The sequence below is a fragment of the Telopea speciosissima genome, chromosome 4 (genome assembly GCF_018873765.1).
Source record: "Telopea speciosissima isolate NSW1024214 ecotype Mountain lineage chromosome 4, Tspe_v1, whole genome shotgun sequence".
Taxonomy (NCBI): Eukaryota; Viridiplantae; Streptophyta; class Magnoliopsida; order Proteales; family Proteaceae; genus Telopea; species Telopea speciosissima.
Genome location: NC_057919.1, coordinates 10,731,186 through 10,750,588, shown reverse-complemented (window position 1 = coordinate 10,750,588; position 19,403 = coordinate 10,731,186). Strand labels below are relative to the sequence as shown.

General features: G+C 40.8%; 1 protein-coding gene across 3 annotated transcripts; it reads right to left on the bottom strand.

The window, feature by feature from the left end:
* Positions 1-7,153: 7,153 nt before the first annotated feature.
* Positions 7,154-19,403, bottom strand: LOC122658771. Of its 3 annotated transcripts, XM_043853882.1 has the most exons (5): positions 19,259-19,403; positions 18,625-18,703; positions 12,429-12,529; positions 10,270-10,875; positions 7,154-10,206 (listed from the first exon to the last, which is right to left on the bottom strand). In XM_043853882.1, the coding sequence occupies exons 4-5, from the start codon at positions 10,739-10,741 to the stop codon at positions 7,676-7,678; spliced, it is 3,003 nt and encodes a 1,000-aa protein (XP_043709817.1). In that variant the 5' UTR covers positions 10,742-10,875; positions 12,429-12,529; positions 18,625-18,703; positions 19,259-19,403; the 3' UTR covers positions 7,154-7,675. The 3 variants fall into 3 exon arrangements, with proteins under 3 accessions (XP_043709817.1, XP_043709816.1, XP_043709815.1); XM_043853881.1 differs by having other exon boundaries at positions 7,154-10,897; XM_043853880.1 differs by having other exon boundaries at positions 7,154-10,875.

Sequence of the window (19,403 nt, the reverse complement as noted above, 5' to 3'; positions counted from 1 at the left end):
ACTTTTTTTTTAACTTTTAAGGAGGTAGTGTGCATCAGCGGAACATGGTAGTATAACTCAGCTACACATTCTGTGATGGCCTGCTCATGGGGTGCTCGGAGAGAGAGAGGCGACTGGAAAGAGTGGTGGATCAGTGGGTGGGATCGTTTTACGTTGTGTGGATTCTGGGGTTACTCTTTAAACTCCTGTTTAAGTTATTAAACAACTTCCTTTACCCCCCAAAATATAAAAAATCCCCGCTTAGTATTGGATTTGCTTTAAACCATGAATCTTTGTATGGATAATGGTGTTCCCCATGGAGCATGGGTTGATGGGTCATTGCGCATTGGGTTGAGGTCCACAACCATAATTTACTGTTATTGCCGACCTATGTTTGCTAATGAAAAGGTCTTGAGTTGGATTCTCACCTATATCGCATGGGTCTACCGTTTTTGGCTCTTTGTAGTCTAGGGGTGTCAAAAATAGGCCCACACCGGATTATTGTCTTCTCCAATTCGTAAAGTGTGGCAATGCGGCAATGTTAGGTAGAGATGTCAATATTTTTGGCAGTTGCTGCAACCAACGGTCCATATGAATATCATATCATTGATATAGACCATTGGATGCAGCAGCTGTCAAGTGTTGACATCTCCACCTAACACTGTCGCACTGCTGCACTTTAAGAAATTGGAGAGGATAATTTTCTGGCCCACACCATAGTCCTAATCTGAGCTGATTGGTTGAAGTCTAATACTAGACTAATCAATTAGTAAACGTGTCGAATTCAAGCATGCATCGACTGATGATTAATGATCAAACGTTACAAGTGCAAAGGATGTGGCCTGACTGTCATCCGATCAGGACCAACTACATACTGTGATCGATCATGTATAGTCTGATTAATCCGTTTGAAGATCATTTAATTGGATGATTGTTCATTTAAGGACTAGATTAGTCAATTAGTGTATTTAAAGCCTGATTAGCCCAATTAACATGAGTTCGTTTATGAATCAATAATCGACCAACCTATTAGAAATGTGTCCATGCCCTAGTCTATAAAGCTCGGTTACATAAGTGGGCGAAAAAAGTGTGGAGCCTTAAATTGTTGGGACCAATTAGACCCCATCAAAACCGATAGGGCCCGATCTATTGAAACCTCCAGACTATATCGTCTATATAGAGATGGGTAGAGATGTAAATGGATTGGATACGGATACTCCTTATCGGATATGAATGGGAATCGAATTTGGATTTTCAACTTTTCTCATTTACATTTCTTGACTTGTATAACCCCGACCTTCCTACCCCTGAATCTTTTAATTGTCTCAGCCTCATGATTCTCATTTTTTCATTTTTTTTTTTTTTTTTTTTGGAAAAGAGTAATTTTATTGAATATATAAAAAGGGGCCAAACAAGCCTATGACAGAATACTGGCCTTAAAAAGGGGGAACTTAGACCTAAACCAAATTAGCGAGGGCTAACCCGAGAAAAATAATAAAACAAGCCTACGGGGGATCTGCGAGGCGCACCGAGGGGGTCCTTGTCTTATTTGATCTTCGAGGGATCCAAGCATATACACCAGGCCGATCAAAAGCCACTCGAGCCAAAAGAGCCTCCTCCTCTAGTGAAAAGGGAGATGAAGTCTCCTTTTCAACCAAGGGTTGTTCTGTTGTTGTGTCCACCGCTTTAACACCAGGCTTTGCCTTCTTTTGACGACGAGTTCTACCAATAACTGGAGTTGCCATACGGCTACTCATTCGACCACCTCGAGGGGCATTCCTACGGCCTTTACGATTTGTACGACCCAACACCTGAGTCCACCCATCTTGCATCTCCTCATGATCAAATTGGTCATAATCCGACCCACCCACATTTGCCCCAGATACCCAAGCAGAACCCATACCCATATTTAGGCCCAAGTCCACTCCATCCGACCCACCTACGTGAGTTGAACGCTCCTTATTTGAACATAAGGACTCCTTTCCCAACTCAATCTCCACCTCCTCATTACTTTTAAAATCCTTATTTGAAAATAAAGAGTCCTTTCCCCACTCAATCTCCACCTCATCATTACTTTTAAATCCTATATTCCTTTTTGCAATAAAAACTCCATATTGATTGTCAACATCCTCATCTACAACCGTATGAGAATCCACAATGGGATCAAGATGATTAATATCTTTGATAGACAAATCTTTACCTATCAAATGATCACCAATATCCTCACTATTGGACTCCAACGAATCCTCCTCCAAGTCCGCCAACAATGCAAAAACATTATCAACAATAACCGACTTCCCTCTATTTTCTCTAATGGTTTCAAATTTTAAATTTGAATCTTGAACTTGTGAAATTTGTTTCATCCCCTAGCCACCCTGGTCGGCTGCCAGATAACCATCTCCTCCACACAAAACCACCATTGAAGGTGGTGGAACACCACCCTTGGCAGCAACTTGGGTGATCACCTCCCTACCCCCCGTCTGTCTTTCATTTGTCCAGCTCCCAGTCATCCACCGTATTGCACACTCTACCATGATCCCCCTGCAGGCTTATATCACCTGTGGCAACCGTGTTGATAACAACCTGCAATACTTGCATCTTCCCCCTCGTCTTTGCATCCTCCTCCCCAGAGTATTTCGAAACCTTGTCATGGTTGAAACTTGCAACCATATCCGCACCCTCCCCTTTTGATCCTGCCACCATGTGCCTAGGCAAGGCCATACCCTCATCGCCTAATGACCTCCGTCTTCCGTGTCGAGAAGCTTCCCTTGCTAGAATTTTATTTGGAATGTAATTCCATATTTCCTAATATGGACTAATATTAAATAAAGTAAAACTCAGGCTAATTATGGTATTGGTCTAATTAAGAGGGTCATTGAGTTATATTAGGAATCCTATGTGGACTGACTTTAGTGTGGACAGATAGATTCCTATTGGGACTATGATGAGTCAAACCCTATAGGGATTACTATATAAGGAGAGCTAGGTCCCCCCTCTACTCATAACAATTAATTATTCTCAATCACTATTGAGAAGTGCATTCTGGAAAGAGAGGGAGATATTCAGTGTTCATCGTCCCTGCGCATACGGTATTCTCATCAGGCCAATTACTTTGGGAATAGAGGGGAAACACCTAGATCTTTGTTCTTTATTTCCCGTTGCAATCATCATCACTATGGATGCGAAACAATGTTGGTGGTTCTATCCCTGTTTTCTATTATTTATTTGATTGTGTCCTTGAACGCCCTATGGAGATCCTGGCTTTTGAGATTTTGTCCCTATTCGGATCGATTTATTCTAACATCCCTCACTGTAGTTGCACCCTCCACCCCCAACTCCTTCGCCTTGGAACAGCCCTGCGCACCTGAACCTGCTCCTTGGGCCACAACCAGCCTATCCTCTTGCAATCCAGTCCCCATGCGACACCCCTCCTCTCCGCCTTGTTCCCCCTCCAATACTACTGCTGCGTCGCTCGTCTCGGTAGCACCCTCTACCATCACGGCAGCACCTGGTTGCACAGGTTCAACACCATGAACCCCCTCTCACTGCACACCTGTAGAACGCCTCCTGCATTGCTCCACACAGTGCCCCAATTTAGAGCAACCGGTGCAATAAACAGGTAGCCTTTCGTACACTACTCGTTGGAAGAAACCTGTGGCACCACAGCCTATCCACACCCTCTCCGGTAAGCAAGACTTCAAATCAATCTCAACGCAAGCTCTGGCAGCCACCGTGCACGACACCGCCGTGGTTGCACCGTCCACCTTAAGAACCTTGCCCATCGCACCAGCCACTGATTTGAAAAAATTTCCTTGATAAAGATTCATGGGAAGACTTGGAAACGACACCCAAATTGGCTCAACAGACGCCTCAACCCCTGCCTTGAATTCACGAGACCACTTAAAGAACCTGAATGGATATCCTTTAATGTAGGTATGCTCCTTAAGCCACACACGAACAAAGTCTGATTGCATCATAAAACGAAGGAGCAGATGTCTTGAATCCAGAGAGGATACAAGAACATCCGCAGCCAGATGGAATGTTGCCTGCAATGCTCTTTTCACTTCAAACAAAGGGGGTCTGCCCTGTGTACACTTCGCAACCAATGCAAATTGCAGAAAATCTTCCGATCGTGCAATCTCCTCTTCAGAAAAAAAGACCACTGGTGCCCCCAAATGCATCGTTGGAGCCTTTAGGGAAATCGAAGCAACCCCTTGGACATTCGAATTCACCACCACTGCCGCAAAACTTGTCGCCACTGGCTGACCAGGGTCCGGCGGTTGGTCCCCCCGCAGGGGAAGAGCAGCCATGAAACCCTAAAACATTCTTTCCCCCAAAAAAGCTTTTCTATTTTTGCCCTGTCTTCTCTCCCTCTACCTAGTTGCTGATTGGAAGTACACACTCTACCATGATCCCCCTGCAGGCTTATATCACCTGTTTTTCTCATTCTTTAGAACTAGTTGAATCTTCAAAAATCTTCAAAATCATCAATTATTTAATTTTTATTATTAGTTGGATCGGATAATTTTTTTTTTTTGGGTTATTCGAATTCAAATTCGAATACCTCTACACGAACATAGATGCTAATCGAATTTGGGTTTCCTAACGGATCTAGAATCAAAAGCCCAATAAAGAATCGATTAAAACCAAAATCACTAAGATTTGTTTAACATGAATAAATTACTTACGAGAAAAAAATTCTCTGAGCCATTGGGATATGTACGCTAGCTCCTCTGTATCTGTCTCTCCTCCCTCCTCATATGAAATGGCTATACTACCCTCCAATGTATGAAGCCGTTTTTACCACATCCCATTACATTTTTTTGTTTTTTTTGAATTAGTTAATACACAATAGTTATGCTTTAGAGAACGGTTAAGAATAAAAAACAAGTAAACAACCATCTCCAATTACACATAACCCACCCTTTTGGCACTCTTGGCAGTAGTTGAGCAATGGTGTACTCGTGATAAATTCACATTTGTCATACTGCCCATCACCATTGACTGTATTATCGCACGTGTATACACCTAATCTGTGTTAAGGGACATCTGGTTGCTGGTTGGTATTGGGTTCGTGACAAAATTGACAAATTGGGATCGTGAAGTGTGGGACCTCCGTATCCAGTTTAGCAAAATCAGGGGCTAAACTGTTTGATACAAGTCGATCTATGCCAATTCGTTTCGGTTTCCGAGATGACTGATCCACCGATCCAACACCATACACTTAAACCATGATTCTATCTAACGTGAAAGTAAAAAACAATCGCAACCAGATTGAACCAACCATTTGACTCCCCTAACTGACTAGCCCAGCCCAGTCCATTCCTAGTTTCCTACTCTAAATGGACCAAACCCCGAATGAAATTTTGCTGCTACACTAGTAATAGGAATGTTCCTGCTACAAGGCTGGCCGCCATAGAAATGGGATCTTAAAGGGTAATTTAGAAAATATCAAAATCTAGAAGGATATTTATGAACCCAAAGGGGAAGTGAATTATTCCATTTCCTTAGCTGCTAGTCTTGTAGCAGCAAAAATTTTTCTCAAAACCCCACCCCAACTATTGCCCCCTTTGGTTGTCGGCAAGGGTGGGGAACTTTCCCTTTTACCAAAACAAAAAAAGGGTGGGGAACTTTCCCATCCACGATTTTACCATTCTCAGAGTATTAACCCATTTTATTTCGTTCTTATTTTGTAATTGAAACCTATAGGAACTTTAATACTTTAACAAACACTGTTAAGTCATATTATCCTTGGGTAATACCAGGGTTAAGGCAGTTATATACATATATATATAAGCTACCCAAGATAGGTTCACCAGCTCAAACCTGCAATTACGTCTCCCAGGCAAATAGAAACATGAAAAAGGCCTCTAAACCACCTGTTTGGAAGATTGAATTTATATTATATTGTAAAAACTTTGGCAAAATTGAAGAAGACTGGAAAATGAAATGAGGGGAAGAAACTTAATAATCAACCAAATCAATTACGTTACATCCTTCACAAATTAACAAGGCCACGGTTTTGTATTTCATGCCAACAGATGCCTCCTCTGCACCCTTTCGAGGCGGTGGAGCTGGAATATTGGACCCGAGACTCTGCCATGACATCCACCAGAAGAGCGAGGATTAGCAAGAACAGGGAAGAAGCTGCAGAGATAATGGCATGAAGAATGATAGAAAATCTTCCACACTGGAAGGGAGACAACACCCCCACCAACTCCAGAGACTTCAATACCAACACATTTGCTGCCCAAACGTAGTTCCATTTGGATGCAATCATATCTGAGATCCTCATCTCCAAAGCAATCAAATACAGAGAGAGAGAGAGAACGATGCTGTGATATTTGAAGTTTATGGCGATGGGACAAAATTGAAGGAAGTGGGGTAGATCGGCTGTGGCTAAGAGATTGCTTCAATGTGGACTTCTCTGATGTATATATCTCTGCAGAGGTCACATGTAGATGTGCTCAAGGTGTGACCCACGTCGCCATGTACATGTACTCTGGTTGTCCTTCCTTTCTCTCTCTCTCTCTCTCTCTCATACATGCATGGCCCAGGCCTGCTAAGGATATGGTTCATCATTCATGGTGGATCCCGCGGTTTCCAACCCACCATTAGAATTGGATGGTTCATGGGTCCTAACTCCTAATTTAGAAGTCGCATTTGGCCACCAATCAATGGTTTACGAAGATAACAATTTTTTTTTTAAGTTTTAAATGAAAAATAAAAAATTTATGGCTCAAGTCCTACAAAGTCATATATCACAGGGTTAAGAAGGGATCATATCAGGCTGCTAATCAGTTCTTAAAATAGGCAAATCTTTGAGGCTTGATGATACTCATATATGGTTGTTGATCGTAGTGGGATGAAGTGGGCTACATTTTGGTTTACCATATAACTTGAACCTACACAAAACCCTCAGCTAATCTGATTTGGCAAAAAAATTAGCAACTCATGAGGTGCAGCTTGTTAAAAATGCTCGCCTGGCCCTGATTTTATTGGGTTCCTTTCCTGGCAACACAATTAATGGGGGTCCCTATTGCTCCATCTCTGTATTTGGGCCAAAAGCTGAAACCCCTGTTTGAGAGAATTTGGAACTGGTCTTCTGCTCCAAAGACCGAAAAGAGAAGGGACACTTGAAAATAGAAACATGCAGTTAAGCAATTCAAAGATAGAACGCCTAGAATCTCTATTTCCCCAGAATGAATGTGACAGTCTGTACAATGAGTTGGCTTCAGGAGAGTTACAAGGCATAGACAGCAAATACCGAGTAAATGATAACCCAATTCTTTCATTTCCTGTTGATATTTATGAGAGATTTACAGAGAGACAAGGTGACCCAGCTATTCTTCCCCTTTCTGGTTGTAATGGCCTTCTATGAAGAACTGAAAAATAAACAAGAAAATAAATAAGAATAAAAATGAACAATCAAGCCTACACTAAAGCGCCCCCCCCCCCTCTCCCCCCCTCTCTCCCACCGACTCCTCCCATCTCTTGCTTGCCAATCCATCCATCCATCCTCTAGCCTTATTCAGTTTAAAGTTTAAACTACGTCCCTTCCACATAAGCCAATGGGCTCATCTATCTTCTGCACCATCTCTGGTAATGTAAGCACCTTTTTCTGTTATCCTTTCCTAAAAAGGCAGAGCTCCTCCCAAAGGATTAAGCGAGCCTTGGGTAAACAATACAAAACTTTCTAATTCCATGGTGCTTGCCGTTTATAACCAACCGGATATGATTCCCACCCACCGTCGGGTTCCTTCCGCCTGATTCCCACCCTTGAATTCATAGGCAGTGAGGCAGACCTCATCTGCTCCTCCACAGACCCACCCTGCCCCTGAACAAACAGCTCCCTCAAACCCCCTGCTGCTTCCCTGCTCTCACTGCCCTCAACCATCATCAAGCCTGAATTGAGATCAATGCCAGATTGTGAAGGCCCAACCCCATTCAAACCTGATGGCATGCTGGTAAAGAAAGACCCTCGGGAATAGGAAGGTGGATCAGCTGCCGGGGAGCCCATTATCTGCAGTAAAACAGGAGCCCCTCTAGAATCTACCATGTACGGACCATTGCTAGGCCCATACACTGCTGGTGTGACAGACATGGAGGGCCCTGCTGTCAGGCCACCGTACCCAAACAACCGAGAAGGTGAGGCTGTGTGAGCAATTGCTGGGGATGCCATAACACCACCACCAGATCTCGCCATGCCAGTCTCCATCAAGGATTCACCAACCTGCCCATTTGGTATGAAGGAACGAGTTTGAGGTGTACAATCTTTTAGGTTGACGTCCACTTTCTTTCCCATTATCATGAAATGATCATCCACCTTAAAACCTGTGTGTCCATTCATGTCTTCGCAAGGTGATTTACCAAGCCTCCGCTGATCATAAGTATCATCAAAGAAATACGAGCTGTCATTCAAATCAAAGTTTCTCACTGGAGGCTGCCTTGATGATGATGATGAGGCAGGGGATGGACTTCGATGCCCGTTTCTGTGGTGGTGAAGGAACTGGCCTTCCATCCTTGAATCAGATAAAGGAGCATCTTCATTGTCACCAGAACGATTAAGGTCCAACTTAAGCCTCTCTGCTCTTCTTGAACTTACCTCGACAGAAGATTCTCCAGAAGGGAGACTCGAGGACTCGGGGTTTTGTTTTGCAAAAGTTGGGTCTGTGATAGCATCATCATCAGCCCCATCCACATTCAGATCGATATCAAGGACATCTTGTCTGTACTTGGAACTGTGGCTGCTCCCTTCAACCGAGAGAGTCTTCTCACCATCTGGAGTCTTGCGCGGAGCTGGGCGACGGAAAGCACTGGTTGCAGAAAAGCCCTTCCATCCCAAAACCCCCTCAAAATGCAAAGGAGCTGCAGGAATTGCAGTAGCTGCTGTTGCTTTTGTTGTGTATACAGCAATAGGGGCAGAGTTGGGAGTTGGTGAGCTAGCCATTTCCTCTGAGCAGACTTCCTCATTAAGATCAAAACCACACGGGCTCCTTTCACTGTTACCTGCTGCTTCTTGAGCGGCCTCATTCACTTGGGAGGACCCAGGGTCTTGTGTACGCTTTTCTAGTTTGGTGTCAACATCCTTTGAACTCATTAAACTCTCATCCTCCTTTGGAGAAGAGGCCCCACAAGAAAGATTGTGTCCGGTTGGCACATCATGTTGTGGCCCTGTCATGAGTTGGTCCTTCTCATCATTTATGGAATCAGGACTACCAGGCAGAACTACTCCACCTTCAGAATTTTTCTCAGAAGAGGAGCTGCAGAATGGTTCTCTGTTATCCACTACCTCTCTCTCCACTTCCTTAGCAACTTGCCGAGCCAATTCTAATGCATCATCCATTCCATACTCAAGTTCCATTTCTGATTTTCTCTTTTCTATCTTTCCAGAGGCTTTTGCATCCCTCTTCAGTTTGGGGACATCAGCAGGGATTGCCAATTCCTCTCTTCTGCATACCTTTGAACTAGACTCACCAGCAAGATCTTTAACATTGGATACGGCTCCAACATCTTCAACCCTGCAGAAGGAAGTCTCCAGGCTCTCTGCCCTCCTCAATTTATGCCTGTCACTATGAAAGTCCTGTGAACTATTAGAAAGACATTCATCGCCTTGACCTGCAGTATTGAAATCTTCTGTACTTCTGGAATGCTTGAGCAACCCATCATCAACAGACACATCCTTTACCTCAGAAAGTAGTGTTTCTTCAGCAGCAGGTTCCATCACAGACTGCAGATGATTAGCGGTTGACGAAATACATTTGGACCCCAATGAGGTAGAAACAGAAACAGTTTCCTCTCTACCAGAATTATCTTGGCTACCTTTCTCCCCATCTGTTTCTTTCCCATCCTCTGCAGCATCTTTCAGCTCTAGAATATCCGAGGACTTGCCCTCGGCAGTACCTTTCAGCAGAACTGGAGAACTGCATGTCCCAGTGCCGGCTGTTTTTTCTGCAGGATGTAAAGAGGATTCTTCTGCAATAGATTGGCCTTCCAGAGCACATACTTGAAATCCATCCTGATCTGCGTGGTTCGAAGGTACAAGAGAGGTATGCTGATTTGTAGACATGTGGAACTTTGCATCTTCAACACTACGATAATGAGAACCATCGGAACTTTGTAAGCGCTGAAATTCACCACCAGAAGGCTCTATTAAATGCTTATCCTCATCAGCACTTCCTATCAAAGGAGAAGCGCTGGCATCTGACTGTTCTGGGCATCCACTCTCTGCAGTTCCTTTTGCACTAGCTGTAATCTCATCCTCCAGGCATGCCCCACGTTTCCCAATATCTTGGTGATCTGCATCATCATCCCTTACCTGGTTCCAACCTTCAAATAGAGCTCTTGCCCTATCTTGAACCCTTGTGCTCTTGTGGCCAAAAAGATCCTTCACAGACACATTGATGCCAGAAGAAATTAATCTCTCCTTGTCTTTGGGCAGCTTCTCAAGTGCTGATAAAAGTGAAGTGATTGACTCTTCCGCAAAACTATCACTGATTTCATCACTACATTTGTGCACCTCCTGAAGCCAATGGTCAAGGAAGTGGAGTCCGTCTAGCTGAACAAAACGATCAAGGCAGTCCTTACTCTCTGTTGCTGCTAAGGTACTTGCAACAGTGGACCACTGTCTTGCTGCCTCTCTGACATTCTTCAGAACAGAATCTTTCTCCTTCTGCATTATGGAGATTAGCTCTTCAACTCTAGCAAGGGCAGTGAGCCCATCCTTCATCTCGGTCAAGGTAAAAAAGTCTTCAAGCTTCATACTGTTTCACAAACAGGTAGAGTACCTCCAAGTATATAGTCCTTGTAGCATGCTAAAGCTACTTCTTCTGTTCACTTCGTTGTTTATAATGAGGGAGGAATATCGTGTTTTGACACCAATACCCAGGTGATTCTCTGCAACATATGACGTTGTAAGCTGGCTAAACACATAGTTGGTTTATGATTAACCAATAGAATAAAATATAATATATTCAAAAGCTAATGATTGTATGATTAGAACACACAACAATGTACACAAATCTGATGTATTAGCAAAGAATAGTCAGTCGGTGTAGTGTGGATGGATGATGCGGCCAATCCGAACTCTCCATCTGATAGGAAAAGGTTATTGTGAGTGTTTTACTGACGTATGTTCTGCACTACTTGGTGAAAAAAAATATTTAAATGAAATCTTGGTCTTAGTATGGTACATAGTATCAAAACCTGGTTTGGAGGTAACAAAAGGTGCAAGTATAGGAAAAAGGGTGGCTAAAAGCAGTTGCTACGAGATGTATATTTGCACGTACAGATGACTTTTGAGCATAGCTTGAGTTTTTTCTAAGGCAATCCTATAATCATGTAATGTGCCAATGTGCATCTCAAATAATAGCCAAGAAAACAATATTTTTTAATTTGGTGTACATCCAAAAGCCAGCGATTGTATGATTAGATCACACAACAGTGTACATTATCTTAGCAAAGAATAGTCAAGTCTGTGTTGTGTGAATGGATGATGCGGCAAATCCGAACTCTCCATCTGATAGGAAAAGGTTATTGTGAGTGTTTTACTGATTTATGTTCTGCACTACTTGGTGAACAATGTGCATTACAATGAAATCTTGGTCTTAGTATGGTAGAGTATCAAAAACTGGTTCAGATGTAACAAAAGGTATAAGTATAAGAAAAAGGGTGGATAAAAGTAGTTGCTACAAGATGTATATTTGCACGTATAGATGATTTTTAAGCATAGCTTGATTTTTTTAAGGCAATCTTATAATCATGTAATGTGCTAGTGTGCGTCTCAAATAATAACCAAGAAAACAATATTTTTTAATTTGGTGTCTTCACCACTCAAAGTTGGAATTGGAATAAATTTTTAAACCAGAAGGATCAGATCATTAGACCTAGGGGTGCAAGTTTGACCCTGTTGGCCCAAACCTGCCCTGGCCCTCCCTGAGCCCGAACAGGGCCTGGGCTAAAGATTTCTGGCCAAATCTATAAGTGCGTTAATCAAATAAAAGGGTGTTCAATCAAATTCACACCTTGCTTGACAATTTCGAGAGTCAAAAGGATGCAACAACAATTCATTAACTGGGGTCCTAAACTTTGACTAACTTTTTGTGCATTTTTTATTCACTGACCAGGCTTTGGTTTTTCTTTTCTTTCCTTCTTTATAAGCAATCAGGCAACAACACATGTTTAGCTTCCAAAAAGAATAAACCAAAAGTGTAAATTGAGAGTGTTTCATATTGTAATCCATACTTTGCATACACTCAGAACTTGAAGGAAACATTTAAAAAAAAAGATGGAGAAAATGATTCAGCATACAGCAAGCCATTTAGAATTATATAGGTTTTAATAAGCCCATATGTTTTCTTTTTTTTTTGATCAAAAAGAGAGATAAATAGCTTTCTGTTATATATCTGAAAAGGAAGGCATCGAGGCAAAAAAAAATTCGAGTACAATACCTTGTCCACGACAACCTTCTTAAGATAAAATTGAGGAGCTTCAAAATAATATGTTGTTGGTGACAGTACTCATAGCATGAGCTCTAATGATCACTCAATACCTGTGCATCATATAAACTACAGTAGTGAGGCTACAGCAAACAATACAGCCAAATTATTTTTTATAAGTCTACAGCCAAGATTTTAAAAGATTAATATACCAAAACTTTCTTTTCAAGGCATTCAATTAATAGAGTACAAAGCAACTGGTTTAAAGGTATTTTCACTATCACAGGTCACAATTATTTGGGTCAGCAATTGATTTAAACATTGAAGTTATTTTAAACAGTCAGGAACCTGTGAAAACTGAAGCAATTGGCATAACCCTTGAAACTAAAGTTGACATTTACACAAAAGTGTGGGAATGTTAGTCAAAACAATAAAGGAACTCTGTCTGAACTATGATGTGGTTTGGAAGTGTCCACCTGTAATTCACTGGTTAGATCACTTCATAATCTGATTGATTAAATATATGATTTTATTCTTAGAGAGTGAAAACTGCAACTGATGAAGCAATAACCAATGACATCAACATAAAAAAAGCATTACACAAGCCTCATTGAACTGCACTACCAAAGGTGAACCCAGACTTTGAAGGGTATCCCAGTTACAGACTTGATTTGATTCTTAGTTTATGACTTTGCCAGGTAGTCCATTCATGCTGCTCTCCATAATGGAGTATCTAGTTTACTAGATGTTCTACTCAACAAAGACATTTCCCAGGACATGAGTGAATATTCAGAGGCTCCTGGTCTATAAAAAATAAGGGGCACCTCACTCAACCTCCATATAACAACATAATTGCAGAAAATAGTCCATATATTGATAAAATAAAATAAAATAAAATAAAATAAAAAAAACATTGTGTAACTAAATGAGAATCGACTAGTTAAGCAACCCAAATAAATAAAATATATGATTTTATTCTTTTCAAGTCAGACTAGCCAAACTTAAAATTTATGGTGATTCATTCCTAATATGATCAAACTATTCAAACTTTCAACAATGATCAGATTTTTTCAATTACATGCTTTAATGTTTAAAATAAATCAGAATAATTTTAATTACTTTCACCAATTATGGTAGCATTTGTACCAGGATTAACATGTCAACAACATGGATTTGGTGATAGGGATCAGATCAGCCGAATAACTTATTTGACTGAGGATTGTCCAAAACCAATCCCAGTTGAACGTGTTTTAAATGGGAACAGAAAAAAAGCGATGTTCTGTATGAACGTGTTTTAAACGGCTCAAAACTAGAATGGGACGGTCAAAAATATGGTCAAACATTTTCAGAACAGAAAACAAACAAAAAACGGACAGTGTTGGTTTTGAGCGTTTAGATTTTTTTATTTTTCTTTTGGTTGGGGGGGGGGGGGGAAGAACCAAAAAACAGAAATATACACACTGCAAGTTTGGCTTGAGAGTTTGACCCATCTAATTCTAAGGTTGGTTCCAGTTCCTCGATCCTAGTGGAGGTAACGCCATCATTGGACCTGGCCCTGGACTGTGAGAGAGGTATGCCAATGCATCATGTTCATATCATGTGTAAGTGCAAAGTGTAAAAAAAATGACAATGGGTAATGGCCAATCAAGTCATTTGATTTACGCACATCAAGGTCATGTAACTCATGTTAGTTTGACACTTTGACCCAGTTTAATTGCTGGGACTATCCTTCATGCAAACCATCAAAAGGCAGGAGTGCAGTGCAGGACCACATATGACAGCACGTCATGGTCATGAGTTCAATCTTCACACGGTCTACGAGCGACTGGATGGCAGATGCCTGCCAACCCCACTGAAAAGAAGGAAAGACATTGAGCTTGTCTGACACTCTCTTAATCCCACATTGAAAAGAGAGAGGAAGAGGAGGGATCTAAGAGTTGCAAATATAGAAGGATGGCTCACCATGTTCATTTCCAGGGTTCTTTACGTTGCCTGCGCATTGCATGGGCAAGGCGGACTCAACTCAAAGACTTAAATACCGTCGAATATAAGTTAAAGCATTCCTTTTTTTCCACTTAGAAAAAACAGCAACACGTATTAAACGGTTAAATGAACCGAACCCGTTTTTTACCGAATCTATGAACTTAAAATGGCTAAACACATTTTAATCCGAGAAAATGTGTATGCTGTTTTAAACGCGTTTAACTAACAGCTGTTGAAACAGACTTGGGGACCATTTTTGTGCCCAAGTTTGGACCAACCCAGCTGAAACTCAGCTGAGTTGACTCGGTATCAGCAGTGACCAATCCGATCGTACTCGAGCCCTAAATCCTTGGTCAACAGGTTTAAGCCATAAAAGATGAGTCTACCAAAATGAAAATGCATGGACATGTTATAATTTACTTCATAGAGAATAGTAGACGTAGAAATTTAGCAGCAAGAAAACCCAATCAGTGAACAGATGAGAATGTCTTAAATGTAATCAATCAGTCGGTTTACCATAAAAAGTAAGATGCCAAAATGACCAAAATTAGATATCATAAAATTTACTATAATAAAGGAAATACTCAAATACTCAAAATAACCAAAATTTGACAATAGATGTTTTCATCAGAAAAGAAATTGCTTCATGAATATTTACCACTTTTAGATGTATTCATACAAACTGAATAGCGCTGATTGGAGGGCAAGGATCCATGTAGCCGACCCCATTTAGTTGGGATAAGGCTGAGTTGTTGTTTTAGATGTAGTCATACAGAAGCTAATACCTCTATCACAAAGGAGGTTGGCTTAAGGCAGGGGAATAGTTACATTAAATAAGTTGGAAAGAAAGAAACAGGGAGTAAAAATATTTTTGTGGGCTTCAGATCACCCCCAAAATAACATCTTCCAAAGCCTACCCAGTATGCTGCATGTTAATTATGTGTGTAGAACATTTGATCAGCTAGAAGGAAATCAATTAAAGAAACGACAGAAGGAACTATAAATAAATCACTTTAGCAAATCCCTGCCCCCTCCGGCTCTGCCTCTCCCCTGCTCACTCTCTCTCTTTCTACCCCCTCCACTGCGACTCCCAGACCTCTGACTTCTTCATGAAATCCAACAGTAAAGACTGCATCAGCTATGTTCGTGATCACCTGAACATTGAAGCCTAACAGTCTAGCTTTGTCCATAGGCCAACAGAAAAACAACCTTATAAGATGAAATTGCTCTGGAAATTGATCAGACCTGGGGAATCTTGGATTCATAGTGTACATTGGACGAGGGTGTTTCAAAGGCGGAGCTGTTTAGATGTTCTTGAAATCTCCGCGGCATGAGAGATTGGGGACCTGGGGTGTGTTGGTAGGAGTTTGGGTTAGAAGCCTGGATAGAAAACCAAGGATGCCCGAGAGATGGAGGAACAGGCGGTGATCGAAAGAGAGTTAGAGAACTCAAATTCTTCTTCGACCTTCTGCAAGAGGGTCTTGAACTGGCCCGAAGCAGGGTTCCCCAGAATGGGGTCTTCTTGAGCCGATCCCTTTTCTCGACGAAGGAGGAAGGTATCTCCAAGCTCACCAAATCCACTGTGGCCAGAGCTTGCTCTATGTTGCACTTCTCGAAATTGGCCAGCCAGCCAATGAGTTCCTCAATCGCTCCGGGTGATATCGCCTTGGTTCGGTTCTGCTTCACTAAACATGACAAGAACAGCGCCTCACAATGCAGCAAGGGGTGAGGATGAAAACAGGAGACCAAGGGGGCTAGGGCAGGGGCTCACAGCAAAGGGGAGGGTAGAGGTGGGGTAGGGGCAAGGGGCGTAGCAGGTGGTGGGGGAGGGGTGTTGCGGGGATTGGGGAGACACAGAGAGAGAGAGAGAGAGGGCGGGGGAGGTGTGTCGGAGAGACAGAGACGGCGAAGGGGGAGCTGGAGCTGGGGCAATTCCAGATCGGCTTCTGTTACAACTCGGTTCCAGTAGAGATATTGGTTGTGTATTCCTGGAGCAGGAGGCCTATGCCACTTTGGTGGGGGAAGGTGCGGCTGGAGACCTATACACGGAGGACGAGAGGAAACTGCCGGAGAGGGAGGGGGAGGAGGAGTCATGTAGGAATTTGGTACAATCTTCTTTGTTTGTGAAATTCCAATAACTACCCTCAAAATATTGAACAATATGAATGAGAAGTATGGGCAAAAAGGTGTCGCTTCGCTTGCCATAGTGCTACGGAAGATTACCCTTTAATAAATATTCTTCAAATGGAGGACAGCTGCTAGTGCAGCAGAACCTAGCCCCCAGGAGGTTTCGAGTTTGAGACCTCCTGTTCCTCATCTAGTCTAGGATCCCCCCCCCCCCACGACCACCACCTCACCAAAAAAAAATATAAAAGAAAAATGTTCTTCAAATGAGGTCATATTTACAAATAAATATTTTAGGGCATTAAAAGGACCACTAGAAAGACCGTTATACCTGTTGCAGCAAAAAACAAAGGTTAAGGTACACCAGCACTACCCAAAATTATTTTTTATTTTTATTTTATAAACCTATATTTACCATTTGTAGATGCACCTACAGTGTGTTTAATATGGTAATCAACAAGGATCAGCCCAAAGAAAGAATATATTGTGTCTGTTCAATGTATCCTCGTTTCATTTTCCACAAAATATTCTCTCAAGACTGACCAGAATGAATTTTGAAATTTTCAACACCCTTGACTAGTGGAGGAACTGTGTATTAATTTGTAAGTTCTTTAAAAGTGTTAAAATTGGCTTCTTAGAAAAACTGCAGAATGCTTTTTGTAAGGTCTTTAAAAGTGAGAAAATTGACTTCTTAAAAGAAAAACTGCCAAGTGTTTTAATAACAATAACAGTAATAACTTTGTCCTTTTAAAAAACTACAATAAAAAAATAAAGGTATTTATGAAAAATAATACGAACAATCATGCAGAGAATAATCATACAAGTATTCTTTCCAAACAACAATCATGTAAATTATAAAGTAATCAAAGCTTATGGAATAATCAATTTTGTTCTAAAAAAGAATCCTCAATCAATCAACATTAAGGGTTACTTAAAAGGATATCACCAAAATTAACCTAGTAATCAATATGATTAAACTTTCGACTCAAAAGTGTTGGCGTTAGTAACCAATTGGTGTCATTTTATAAGAATCAGCCTGAGTGCATGCATGTCGGGAAACGGAAATAACACATCAATCAACATTAATAAAGGGCTGGTTTTGGTCAAACCATCAAATTTCTTTCAATTTTGTCCAAACAATATACAAGTACTTTTACCTTATAGAAGCAAGATCAATAAAATGGGAACTCAAGAAACCTTAGCAGTAACAATATGAATGTTACTATCAAAACAGTAGCAATAAAACTATTCTCGAGACTCCCATAAGCTGTAAGTCAGTTGAAGAAAGTATTATGGACATATTACTCATATGGTAATCAAGCAGCCCAAAACCACAAGAATGAAAAGATACATCATCTTTTGCCTACAAATGTAAGTCATTAACTTTGGCCATCTACAAATGCAGTCATCTCAACTATATGTAAAACACAAAAACTTGCTTATGGCAATAGGGACCAATTCATTCATATCATGGTTTTCCTTTTTCGGCTTCATTCCATCTTTCAGATATGATCAATCAACCAACATTTAAACAAGCAAAAACAGTAAGGAAGATATAAATTAGAAAGAGAACTACTCTACATTGTAAATAAAATTCCATGTAAGTTCAACAGTCTAACAGAAACTAATAATAATAGTAATCACAATCTTGACGGTATATTGATAGTGTGAAATGTAGAGAGCAAAGAGGATCTAAAATTTTAAATGATAACCAAGAAGCCAAAGCCTAAATGCTATGTAATTTTAAAGAGCCTGAAAATAAATTCAAGACTACATAACAATGTTACGACGACAAATGGTAAATGAATGATCAAAAATATTTCCACTCATAATGGCTATTGAAGCAGCATGTGGAAGTATCATTTCATAAACTTTAACAATTTTAGATTACTTTATTTTAAAAATTCAATCTTCACAAACATCTCATCTTAATAAATGGCATCAACTGCATGCTAGACCATCAGTCGCAGAAAATGATATAAATAGGTCACTGAGTCAAAAAATTAACCATTGACAGCTTAAAAAATGCACCAGTTAAGCAGATGTTAAGGAACTTAAGCTGTGGTTCCAAATAAAAAAACCGCTGCAGTTATAAATTTACCGGTAAAACTGACAAATCTATCGATGCGGCATGATTCGAATCTTTTGCTGCCAAGTACCCGATGAAGAATAAGCCATTACTGACAACAGCAAAAGCAGAAATAAAAATCAAAAACGTAGACAATGTAACCAAATTTCCAAATATTAAAAAACTATGATTTGATAAACCAAATTAAACTGGGGAAAAAACACTGAATTGCATCCTAACTGGGAAAAAATTGGTATAAACTGGTTGAACGAAATCAAAAAATGACAACTAATCAATCCCTATATTAACACAGAATCCCCATAAAAATAACCGATTAAAAAAAAAAAAAAGTGCAGGGAAACAAAGAGCGTTTCCAAATAGAAACTCGAAATTCCAATATAGAAAACAGCCTCGAAAATTCAAATTGAGATAAATACCAGTAGAGCTACTTAAGGAAAACAGAAAACCCTAGTTGATGATTTTCTCGTAGTGGAATGGGTCAAATATATAAGAGAAAAGAGTATCAAAAGCAACCCAAAAAAAAAAACCCCCATTAATGCAAAAAAGAAGAATATTGAACACGCGTCGAAGACAGTCCTAACAATGGCAAATGAAATTTAAAAACCAGCTTCATAAGGCATAATTGGCCAAAAGAGATGAAAGTTACCTTGTTTTGGAGATTGTCTGAAACCCTAGCCCTTACACATAGATTCCAAGGCATGGGCTTAACCTCAATACCTCCACCATCGCCCAACTTGCTCACCCTCCCCCTCTTCCCGCCTTTCTGTTTCTCTCTCTTCCCTCCTTCTCTC

Excerpts from the sequence above, each read along its gene's own strand:
- LOC122658771 (XM_043853881.1), bottom strand. The coding sequence starts at position 10,741 with ATGAAGCTTGAAGACTTTTTTACCTTGACCGAGATGAAGGATGGGCTC.